The sequence below is a fragment of the Carlito syrichta genome, unplaced genomic scaffold, assembly GCF_000164805.1.
Source record: "Carlito syrichta isolate Samal-C Ts95f unplaced genomic scaffold, Tarsius_syrichta-2.0.1 Scaffold309276, whole genome shotgun sequence".
In the NCBI taxonomy this organism is placed as follows: domain Eukaryota; kingdom Metazoa; phylum Chordata; class Mammalia; order Primates; family Tarsiidae; genus Carlito; species Carlito syrichta.
Window position 1 is genome coordinate 3,324,225 of NW_007253372.1, and position 12,710 is coordinate 3,336,934.

Consider the following 12,710-nt stretch of genomic DNA (forward strand, 5'->3'; position numbering starts at 1 on the left):
AGAAGCCAACAATAAACTGGAGGCTCACACCCATGTGTCTGAGGAGTGACAGATCTTTGTCTCCAAATTGTTTTTTATAGTATATTAAAAGGATGTCCAGAGAGCCCTGAACCAGAAAAAGAAATGAGAGCTCTCTAGCAATAGTGCACATATAGTCATGCAGACACAGAGAACCTTGTGTTTTTAAGGTGGGGAGGGAGGGCACAAAAGAAAATAATAAAACATAAACATTGGTACAGAGCCTACAATAATAAAGGTCTAAAAATCTTAAGATTTTTGCAAACTTATTAACTGAGATAAACCATTAGAAAAATTTATATGGTCAAAACTGATTAAATTTAAACAAAGTTGACCAAAATGGCAACTTCAAGAAAGACATGACACAACAGTTTAAAAAATAAACCAGGTTGACCTTTAGAATAAATGTTCGCCTTGAATTCTAAGATAAGGAGTAGCACCTTATTAGATGAATAGCCCTCACAATGCTTCCAGAAATGCAGCTAGTAAACCTTCACTAAATGTAATGATCTGTCATCCAGCACATTAGCACCTACAATGTTTCATAACAACAGTACAGAATGACATAGTCTTTAGTTATTTTACCCACACAATCCTTAGTAATAAGAAAACTAGGTTATTTTAATTTATTATTATTTGACCTATAGCTCTCTTTCCTCATAACCATTAAACAATTCTTATCTTAGTACCTAATTTTCTTACCAAAAAACAAAATCATGAGTTTTCTCTATGATGTCTACTTTCTAAAATACAAAGAACACGATCATCTCCTTGCTAGTAATAGTAGCCACCATTTACTGAGTGCCTCCCAAAGCCATAACCTGTAACATCTGTTTGAGGTGTGTTGTCTCATTTAACCTTCAAAAGAAAATTCATTAAGAAGTGAGTGAGTGGGTCGCCCAGCTGGAAAGTAGCCGAATCTAGATATGAACACAAACGTGTCTGAGACATTCTTGGTTGCTGTGTTGTTCAAGGTGCTGGTGAATCAGAACTGACCTAAAGGATATCAAGCACTGAGCCCAAGAGAACTCACCAATATTCAACAGTGTATTTTAGTCCTTTTATATTTGGTTTCCATAGACACATGCAAGTGTGAGAGCAACTCTGGTAGGAGTAGGGGGAAAAAAAACCACCTTGATCTTGACACCATTCTTTAGAAACTATATGGAGTGATTCTTAACCTTTTTAGGAATCTGATAAAATACACAGATCTTCTTCCAAGAGATTTACATATAAAATTTTGCATTGTTTTAGAAGGGTCACACTCCTAAAGACCATCTACACAACTCACCTTAAAAATTCCCAATTGACTGAGCTAAGAATCAATAGAATGAAGTTAATAAAGTACAAACTGACTCTGGAAATTGTTTTCAAATGTTAGCACAGCTCTGCTCAGGTAAATGAGCCTCAGTTTCAATGCTCCGACAAATCTACTGCAAAGAACTTATAGGAGGAAATAAGGGACATGGAGATGCCCCAGTGAGACACTCACCGTTTTCCCATGCAATTCTTGTCATTCAGGCCGCCAACCTTGCTTATGGCAGACCAGGCTGTGAGAGCCACATATGGCAAAGAGGCAGCTTGAGTATGAGTGAGTGATCTGGGCTTGTGAGAGACCTAGATTTGAAGACAGCAGTCAAAAATAAGCAAGGACTTGCAATCCTATGAACACAACAAAGCACATTTTCCTTCATAGGAATCCAACTGCAGTTGACCCTTGAACAACCTGGGTGTGAACTGCACGGGCCCACTTATGTGCTGTGGACTTTCTTCTGCCTCTGCCACATCTAAGTCAGCAGACCAACCCTTTCTCTTCCCCTCCTCCGCCTACTTGGTATGAAGACAAAGAGTTGATAAAGACTTTTATGATGATCCTTAATGAACAGCAGATATATTTTTCTACTTACGATTTTCTGAATAAAATTCTTTTCTCCCGCTTATTTTATTATAATACAGTACATAACATACATTAAAAATATGTGCTAATTGATTATGTTATTGTTAAGACAGCCAGTCAACAGTAGGCTACTAGAAGCTATGTTTTTAGGGAGTCACCCCTTTCCCTTCCTGCCCTCCCTTCTGCAGCCAGTTTCCTCAATGTTAACCCTTTTGTTCTACTCAAGTTGTCAGATCTCCTGACTGGCTGTGATTAGACTCCCATTCTTAAAGTTCTTGAAAACATTAGGTTGGTGCAAACGTAACTGCAGTTTTTCACAAGTTGAAATTTGCCATTTGATATTGGACTACACTCTTAGTAAATGTTGCTATGTTATAATCATTTTAACGCACATTTCTCGCTTTTTTTTTTACTAATGACTTATTACTTGCAATAAAAAATTTTTTTTAGACTATGGAAGTGATGTTAGACACAGCAAATTTGAGCGATTTTCTTATTCGAGTTCAAAATGGGTCGTAAAGCAGCAGAGACAACTGCAACATCAACAATGCATTTGACCAAGGAACAGCTAATAAAGATACAGTGCAGTCGTGGTTCAATAAGTTTTCCAAAGGAGACGAGAGACTTGAAAACGAGGAACATAGTGGCTGGCCATCAGAAGTTGACAATGACCAAATGAGAGCGACCATCGAAGATGATCCTCTTGCCAAAGAGCTCACTGTTGAATTCTATGAATTCTTTGGAGAAAATTGGAAAGGTGAAAAAGTTCGATAAGTGGGTGCCTCATGAGCTGTCCGAAAATCAAAAAAATTGTCATTTTGAAGTGTCGTCTTCTCTTAATTCTATACAACAATGAACCATTTCTCGATTGGATTGTGACGTGACAAAAAGTAGATTTCATACGACAGCTGGCAATGACTAGCTCAGTGGTTGGACCAAGAAGCAGCTCCAAAGCACTTCCCAAAGCCAAATTTCCAGCAAAAAAAAGGTCATGTTTGGTGGTCTGCCTAGTCCACAACAGTTTTCTGAGTTCTAGAGAAACCATGACATCTGAGAAGTATGTTCAGCACAGTGATGAGATGCACCGAAAACTGCGACGCTTGCAACCGGCATTGGTCAACAGAAAGGATCCAGTTCTTCTCCACGACACCACCCATCACACAACTAATGCTTCAAAGTTGAATAAACTGGGCTACAAAGGTCTGCCTCACCCGCCACATTCACCTGACCTCTTGCTAACCGACCATCACTTCTTCCAGCATCTCGACAAATTTTTGCAGGGAAAACACTTCCATAACCAGCAGGATGCAGAAAATACTTTCCCAAGAGTTTGTTGAATCCCAAAGCATGAATTTTTATGCTACAAGAATAAACAAACTTATTTCTCATTGGCAAAAATGTGCTGATTGTAATGGTTCCTACTTTGATTAATAAGGATGTGTTTGAGCCTAATTATAATTATTTAAAATTCATGGTCCGAAACCACAATTACTTAGGCACCAACCTAATAGTTCGACCCTCTCTCATCTCCCTTGATGACAAATTTGTACTCTCCATTGAGTATATTTGGTTTCGACTATTTATCCTGGACAAAACCAAGAAACACAGCAGTTTTACGTGGATTTTCTTTCCTTTTTTTTTTTTGAGTTGGAGTCTCACTCTGTTGCTCAGACTGGAGTGCAGTGGCACACTCCTGGCCACTGCAGCCTCGACCTGCTGGGCTCCGGCGATCCTTCCGCCTCAGCCTTCCAAGTAACCGGAACTACAGGCGTGCACTACCACACCCAGCTTATTTTTTTTTTTTTTTATTTACTGTAGAGACAAGGTCTCGCCAAGTTGCTGGAGGGGGTCTCAAACCCGCAGGCTCAGGCAATCTACTGGCGTCAGCCTCCCAAAGTGCTGGGATTACAGGCTGAGTCACCGAGTCCAGCCATGTGGATTTTCAACTGCACAGGGGAAGCACCCTAACCTCTGTGTTATTCAAGGTCAACTGCACTTTCATAGATAAATCTATAAAATTCTTCCAGTTCAGTGTTAACTGCATACCCTACTCCAAGATTACCCCTATGGAATACTCTCCAAATGGTTCTACTTCCTCACAGAGGTTCAGTAATGTTATGTAAGCTACATTATCATATGTAGCTATTTCAGTTTATAAAAAGACCACATCAATAATCCCATTAGTTTTGACAGTATCCAAATACATCTTTTTTTTTTTTTTTTTTTTTGAAGTCAGGGTCCTACTCTGCTGCCTAGGCTGGAGTGCAGTGGCATGATCATCAATCACCACAGCCTCGACCTCCTGGGCTCAGGCGATTCTTCCGCCTCAGCCTCCTGAGTAGCTAGGACTACAGGCCATCATACCTGGCTAACTTTTTAAATTTTTCTTTAGAGATGAGGTCTCAGTTCTACATAAGATGCCCAGACTGGTCTTGAACTCGGTTCAGGCAACCCTCCCCCCCTCAGCCTCCTAAAGTACTGGGATTACAGGTATGAGCCACCGCACCTCCAAGTAAACATTGAACCCTCATAACACTTTCTAATTTGTTTTTGAGATCAGCTGGTTTTTTTACTCTCATGTTGTGGAAAGTAATCTTTTGGCTTCCTCTAATCTCAGTAACAGCCCTTTCCTCTCCTGCAGCCCCAGTTTCCTCAATGTTAACCCTTTCTCTCTATTCAAATTGTCAGGTCTCCTGACTGGCTGTGTTTAGACTCCTGTTCTTAAAGTTATTCAAAATAGCCTAACACTTTCTTGTCTCCCTTGGTGACGAGTCTGTACTCTCCACTGAGCACATTTGGTTTCAACTATTTATCCGGGTAAAACTAAGAAACACAGCAGAATTCTAGATCTCATTCCAAATCCACGAGACAAAGTCAATTACTTTAACAGGCAGCGTTATTAAATGACACCAAATACTTTTTCAGTCTCTCAAAAGTTCCTATTCTCTATCTTGGCTGTTTTAACACTGCCCATCAAACATGAACCTGATATGAAAAACAACCAGTTATTTTACAGACATTTGCCAGTCTTTATTTAACCTTCCTTTGGCATTTCGGTAGAGTTGGTGAGTTACCTCGTTCCCGCTGACTACAACAAACTCTGAGAGTGTGCCTTGCTTCCAAGGAGGAACTGCAGCCCAGACCTGAAACACACACACACACGGACAACTTCATTAGTGCCAGATATTTTCTGACCAAAGCTAAGCATGAGTGTCCCCTAATAAATATCCCACCACATGAAAAAAGCACAAGCCAGCCATACACTAAGCAAAGAGTTATTTTCACATAACATAAATGTTATCACTTAGTGTGATTCTGGAATTATCACATCAGATCACACTGAAAGCAGATGCCAGTATATCCTGCCACATTTACTGACTACTTAGAGTACCGATGAGATCACAGTCTCTGAGCTTCAATCCTGGCTCCACCTTTTATTAACTGTGGGACCTCTTTGTAGCTTGGCTTCCTCATCTATAATTGGGCCTAACTGTGCCCTCCTCATAGGGATTAAATGAGTTATTTTATAAAAGCCACCAGAAGAGTGTTAGCTATTATCATGAGCTTACTATAATTTCTTGGTACAAAAGATCAAAGTGACAAGTAACAGATCATCATACCAACATTATGCATCTAATCCATAAGGTAGAAATTGTCATTTAAAGGCTCTTTCAAGGAAAAAAAAAAATAGTCCCAATCCTGCATATTTTAATTTGCAACTCATAAGCATTATTCAGAAAATTCAAGTTCAGTCAAGCTATTTTGGAACTGCTTGTGAAAAATATAACAGCAGAAACCAAGAAAATGAAGATTCCAGCCCTCAGTACCCTTGTTGCAAAGAAGAAGAAAGGTCAACAGCATAGAACATGCTTCCAAAAGAAACAGAATGAAACGTGCATATTCAGGAGAGAGGTGGCTTTCCCTAACTCACCTCGTCTCCAGGCTGGAAGTACTTCACATCCAGCCCACATTCCATCACCACGCCAGAGACATCCCGACCCAGGGTCAGAGGAAATTCTTCTCCTTTGATCTTCATGTGCAAAGGATCACGCTTCATATTTAAAGCCGTAGCTCCGTAACCACCTATGAAATACAATGTATCTGTTTCCTCCAAAAGAAATAATAGAATCATTCTAAAACTACTAGGGATTATAGACCAGGTACAATTTTAGGGCCTCAAGTTGTAGATTATAAAGTCATCAGTCAGCCAGGCGTGGTGGCTTATGCCTGTAATCCTAGCACTTTGGGACATGAAGGTGAGAAGACTGCCTGAGTCCAGGGGTTCGAGACCAGCCTGGGCAACTTGGTGAGACCTTGTTTCTACAATAAATTTAAAAAATTAGCTGGGCATGGTGGCACGTGCCTGTAGTTCCAGCTACTTGGAAATCTGAGGTAGAAGGATCACCTGAGCCCAGCATGTCGAGCCTGTGGTGGCCATGAGCGTGCCACTGCACTCCAGCCTGGACAACAGAGTAATACTCTGACTCATAATAATAATAGTAATAATAAAGTCAGCCTTATAATTTTTTGCCATTACATGGGAAAGAATAAAATGATGAGAGTTCTACTACAGAGTAAATCTCTACTTGGACCCTGCAACTCTAAAATAAAATTTTTTTTAAAGATTTAATAAAAAATGAGTTTTGTTCCTTCCAAAAATTTACTTTGAAAGTCAAAATCACGTATACTAAAGTCACCATTGTTCAAAATATTTTTGAAATTCAAATTTTGAAACTGTCTTCAGAACTTTTAGTACTATCTTTTATCGTTTGTTTGTTTTAAGAAACAGTGTCTCGTTCTGTCATCACAGCTTACTACAGCCTCAAACTCCTGGGCTCAAGTGGTCTTCCTGCCTCAGCCTCCCAAGTAGTTGAGACTACAGGCACACACCACCACGAACAGCTAATTTTTTTTTTTTCCAGACTAATCTGGAACTCCTGGTTTCAAGCAACCCTTCTGCCTCAGCCTCACAAACCACTGGGAGTACAGGCATGAGCCACCACACTCAACCTACTTTGCTCTTTAAAGATGGTATCTTTATTAACTTATTAATTCATGAACTTTTTAAACAACAAAGACATTCAGTGCCAAGTCTGGTGAAGAAGATAAATGTTAAAGCTGTTCAAAGTTAATAAACAAAGAATGGATATGAAGTTTTTTATACTGACACTAGTCTATGAGTAATGGTTCCCACCTCCTTAAAAATATTTCTAGAACATCATCTTTGGAATAAGTGTATAAATTCCTGAGTGGAAAGGAGCCTCTTGGTGCATCTGTTCTAGTATATTAAGTTGGGTTAATGGTTTTATTACACATATCTGTTAAAGAATATTTGCATAAATATCAGCTAAATAGAGCTAAAAACATTCTTCTAGTATAATTTTTGGTTCCAATAAATTTGCTCCTCTATCTACAATAATCCAAAGTAGCTGATTACGTAGCTTCAACATATAAAATGACCCTTCCAGGACGTACAGTTATCTGTTCTTCTCTATTCTGCTTGATATTTCTCCAAGGAGGACATGTCTGCCATGGAAGGTTCTCCAAGAGAGGCACCCTGCCCGTGTCTCTGGTGTCATTATCACTCCTTGCCCCACAATGCAGGTTCCAGAATCACTATACACCACTGGTCCCTAGTCTTTTTGGCATCAGAGACGGATTTCGTGGAAGACAATTTTTCCACAGCTGGCAGGGACAGGGGCAGTTTGGGATGATCTCAGCACATTACATTTATTGTGTACCTTATTTCTATTATTACATTGTAATATATAATTAAATAATTATAATGAAATTGTCTGATAAGAGTCTGCAAGCAATTGATTGTGATCTCTGTGCAGTAAAACCTCACAGCTAAAGTTAATTTATATTTACAGCCCCTCCCCAGCTCTAACCTCACCACTTCTGCTCCACCTCATATCATCAGGCAACTGATCTGACAGAAGAGGAAGCTCAGGTGGTAATGCCACTGATGCAAAGTGGCTGTAAATACAGATGAAGCTTCGTTCACCCACTGCTGTGCAGCCCAGTACCAACAGGCCACAGACTGGTAGGGGGTTGGGGACCCCTGCTATACACTCTGTAAGTCTTCCCTGATCTCTAACCTACTCCTGTGGGCAGTATGTTAGATTGCAAGGATGAGGAAAAAGCAGCAAAGGAGGCTGATAGAGGCCTTGCCCAGTAAGCTGAGAGATGTTTAAAAACCAAGTGGAGATGTAAAATGGACCGGGTGCAGTGGCTCACATCTGTAATCAAAGCACACTGGGAGGCCTGGAGTTTGAAACCAGCCTGGGCAACATAGTAAGACCCTAACTCTACAAAAATGTTTTTAAAAATTTCGTCGGGCATGGCAGCATGTGCCCATAGTCACGGTTATACAGGAGGCTGAGCTGGGAGGATTTCTGGAGCCCTGGAATTTGAGGCTACAGTGAGCTATGATTGTAGTACTACACTTCAGCCTAGGCGACAGAACATGCCAGTCTCAAAAAAAAAAAGAAAAAAAGTCAAATGCTGCTGACAGGTAACACAGTTTTTCAAGTAAGGTCAAAAGCTGCTAAGAGGTTTTACAACAAACAAGACTGGACTCAACAACTTAGAGACTTCTGGCAATCTTGACAGGAACAGCTGCTGTGCCATGGTGTGCTTGCAAGAGAATGGGAAGCAAGAGCCTGGACGCTAATAATTTTGTTATAAAGGGGAACAGAGAAGTGGAGCAGTAGCTGAAGGGGACAACTGGGAGGGACAGGGGGTTTCTGAGTGACTTTCTGTTTTAAGAGGGGAGAAATAACAGCAATTGTATGCTAATGAGTGGGAAGGAGCCAACAGAAAAAAACGCAGGAGAGAACTGCTAGAATCCCAGAGCAGGAAAGTAGCTGAATCAGGACTTAATCCACATAGCAGAAGAGAAGGCAGAGACTAGGACAGAGATGCTGACAGGTGGGCAGCTTGCAGAAGTTGCTTTTTTAATTAAAAAAAAAAAAAAAAAAAAGACACATGGGAGAAAGTATTTGAAAGTTGGGATAGTCCCAGAAAGTGTAAGCTGATGCCCATTATGCCAACGTTACATACTAGCCATCTGGCTAGTTAGGGCTACACTCTGTTCACATGTAATAACTCACAAAAGTCACATGCCTCATTTTTCTTGCCTTATATTCCTTTTCCACTTTTAAAACATAATTACTCACTAAAAATCCTATGTGAGGTATTTGTGTGGTTTTTTTGTTTTTGTTTTTTGGGGTTTTTTTGAGTTAGGTTTTCACTCTGCCACCCAAGTTGGAATGCATTGGCCACTGCAATCTGGACCTCCTAGACTCTTGTGATCCTGCCTCAGCCTCCCAAGTACCAGGACTACTGGTACATGCCACCACACCCAACTAATTTTTGTATTTTTTGTAGAGACGAGGTTTCACTATGTTGTCCAGGCTGATCTCGACCTTCTGGGCTCAAGCAATCCTCTCATCTCGTTCTCCTAAAGTGCTGTGATTACAGGTGTGAGCTACTGCACCTGGCCTCCTTACGTGGTTTGAGCAATAGAAGTGGGCATTTAAGCATGTCACATTTTAGCTGCTGCTTCAGAACTGCAAAAAGGTTTCAATCCTCTTTGAGGTAAAAAATCTGCAGCTCAAGGTTGCTTTAAATCGTTTTCTTGGTCACCTTGTTAAACAAATGCATCAACAATGGCTTACTGGTACTATCCAAACTAGCCCCAAATCCAGAATACAGCTAGCTGATAGTTAGTAATTGAGAACCTGCTTGGTGACACAAATGAAAGGGGCCCTTAAGAGTTCCATCCTGTTGATAGAGGTCATCACTTGCCTTGTTCAGAGTTGGGCTGATTTGAAAAATCCTACAATCTTCAGTTTCAGACTTTAATTCCATCTAAAGAAATCAAACTTAGTTGGCATGATGCTATTGGTAGTATATTTTCCTATTTTTAAAATTATTCATTTCTCTAGCCATCTTATGGTTTATATTTTATGTCCAACAGTAGTGGCCATCTCCAGAAAAACAGCCAGCCTTTATCCTTCAAAATAAAACTTTTTAAGACTACTGGAAAATTTTGAATTACATGTGTGAAATAACTGCTTCCTACAGTTTGCAATCTGCTACTCATTATTTTATTTCTCCAAGCTACTCTTTCAGCTATCTTCTGCAACAACAATAACACATTCTCAAAAATAATCCATGGGCAGGGGGGGATTGAAAAAAAAAAAAAAAAAAAAGGATAACCTGCAAATACTACCCAGTTAAGTCATAAAAAACTAAGATGTCTCAAGAACACCATATAAAAATAAAATGTTTTACCGTATTATATTATTAAATGGCAGCCAACAAAAAGAATATACATGTAGATTTCATGAGGCAATCATAGTAAAGTCATTTCTTCTTTAAAAAAAATAATAAACTCATTCTTAATGGAGGTTTCTAGCCATAAATACTTTAAGACTCCAAAAGTCTTTCCCCGGCCGGGCTGGAGGCTCAGCCTGTAATCCCAGCATTTTGGGAGGCCAAGGTGAGTGGACTGCCTGAGCCCGCGGGTTCAAGACCCACCCAGGCAACTTGGCAAGCCCTCGTCTCTACAATAAATAAAAAATTAGCTGGGTGTGGTAGCACGCACCTGTAGTTCCAGCTACTTGGAAGACAGAGGCGAAAGGATAGCTGGAACCCAGCAGGTCAAGGCTGCGGTGGCCGGGAGTATGCCACTGCACTCCAGTCTGGGCGACAGAGTGAGACTCCAACTCAAAAAAAAAAAAGTCTTTCCCCAAAACTCTTCCTCCCCCCAAAAGTATTTCAATTATTCTATCACTTTGTCTAGATAGGTGCTGTCCAATAGAAACACAATGCAAATCACACATGTAATTCAAAATTTTCCAGTAGTCTTAAAAAGGTAAAAATAAATGTTGCTAGTCTTAGTAATATTTTACTTAATAGATCCAAAATACTATCAGGTCAACATGTAATCAACGTTAAAAAAATTTTTTTTTAATTGGCGTCTCACTCAATTGCCTAGGTTGGAGTCCGGTGGCACGAGCATGACTCACCACTGCCTTGATTTCCTGGGCTCAGGCGATTCTTCTGTCTCAGCCTCCCAAGTAGCTGAGACAACAGACCACCACACACAGCTAATTTTCTTTTTTTGTGTGTGTAAAGAAAAGCTTTTGCTATGTTGCCTAGGTTGGTCTCGAGCTCCTGGGCGCAAGCAATCCTCCCACCTTGGCATCTCAAAGTGCTGGGAGCCACTGCACCTGGCCAATATACATTTCTTTCAAGCCAGTCAAATGTAGCAGTGGGGGGTTGTATATCAACTTTAGTGACGCTAATGTTAATTTAAGTTCTGACAACCCATTAACATTGGACCAGCTCAATATAAAAATCTTAATGAGACATTTTACATTATTTTTTCTAAGTCTTCGAAATCTGGCGTGTATTTTATACTGACTGCACATCTCAACTCACACTAGCCACATTTCAGCTGCTCAGTGGCTAGTGGCTACTATACCGAACAGCACAGGCCTATATATTTTCATTAACTTAAAAGGATTCAAAATGGATGTCAAAGGAACTAAAGATAGTGAATCTGAACTTGATTTCCCTAATCCAGAGCTTCCCCACATTTGATACATCCCTACGATCCTTTCAAGGACTCTAAGAAGTCCTTTCTTTTCCAACAATCAATCCATGTGGGGATGGCTATTCTTCATTATTTCAAACACACAGCAACAGATTGAATATAGACATTAAAACCCAGCTATCTTATGAAACCAGAGAAAGAGATATGCAAAAGTGTGAAACAATGCCAGTCTTTTCACTAAATGTTTTGCTTATTTTGGAAAACAATTATTTTTCATTGCAAGCTCTTTGAAGGTAGACCCTACACTATCAAGTACATGTTTCCATGGTTCACATAGGTAGTTGTCCCTCAGTCATTATTTTACATCATTCTCTATTTTTATCCTGATTTAATTTTGTAATGTTAACACAAAAGGGATTTACTGTATTTCTAAATAAGTTACACTGGGCACAGTGGCTCACACCTATAATCTCAACACTTTGGGAGGCCAAGGAGGGAGGATCCCTTGAGCCTAGGGTTTGAGAACAGCTTAGAAAACACAGCAAGACTTCATCTCTACAAAAATAAATAAATAACTTAGTCAGGCATGGCGGTGCACACCCACTCCCAGTTACTCGGGAGGCTGAGGCAGAAGGATCAGCTGAACCCAGGAGGTCGAAGCTGCAGTGAGTCACGACTGTGCCTGCACTCCAGTCTGGGCAACAAAGTGAAAATTCAACTAATAAAATAGTGATAATAATAAATATTTTAGTTTGGGTAAAGTGGCTCAAGCCTGTAATCCCAGCACTTTGGAAGGCCAAGGTGAGGGGACTGCCCGAGACCCCGGATTCGAGAACAGCCTAGGCAACTTGGCGAGACCTCACTTTACAATAAATCAAAAAATTAGCTGGGCGTGGTAGCACTTGCCTGTAGTTCCAGCTACTTGAAAGTCTGAGGCAGAAGGACACCCGATCCCAGCAGGTCAACACTGGAGTGGCAGTGAGTATGCCACTGCACTCCAGCCTGGGCGACAGAGTGAGATACCAACTAAAAAAATAATAATAAATGTATAGTATATATTTAAGGATAGAGTGCTCTCCAAGGTTCATCAATATCTTCCAACAGAAATTAAGATGAGAACATTATTCCCCTTTAGAATGAAGAATAGACGGAGCTCGGCCGTCACCACCGCTGGGGCATCGCAGCAGTCTGGACACCCATGGCTGCTGCAGACACAGCAGCCGCCGG

The 12,710-nt window shown here is 40.4% G+C and overlaps 1 protein-coding gene across 1 annotated transcript in view; it reads right to left on the reverse strand.

The window, feature by feature from the left end:
• The window catches only part of RTN4IP1 (reticulon 4 interacting protein 1), a 60,186-nt gene that overhangs the window by 41,899 nt on the left and 5,577 nt on the right, over window positions 1-12,710 (reverse strand). The window contains exons 2-4 of the mRNA XM_008067063.1: window positions 5,847-5,998; window positions 4,990-5,058; window positions 1,511-1,635 (exon numbers count right to left, since the gene is read on the reverse strand). Of these exons, the coding sequence (XP_008065254.1) occupies window positions 1,511-1,635; window positions 4,990-5,058; window positions 5,847-5,998 (346 nt within the window). The remainder of the gene's footprint in view (window positions 1-1,510; window positions 1,636-4,989; window positions 5,059-5,846; window positions 5,999-12,710) is intronic.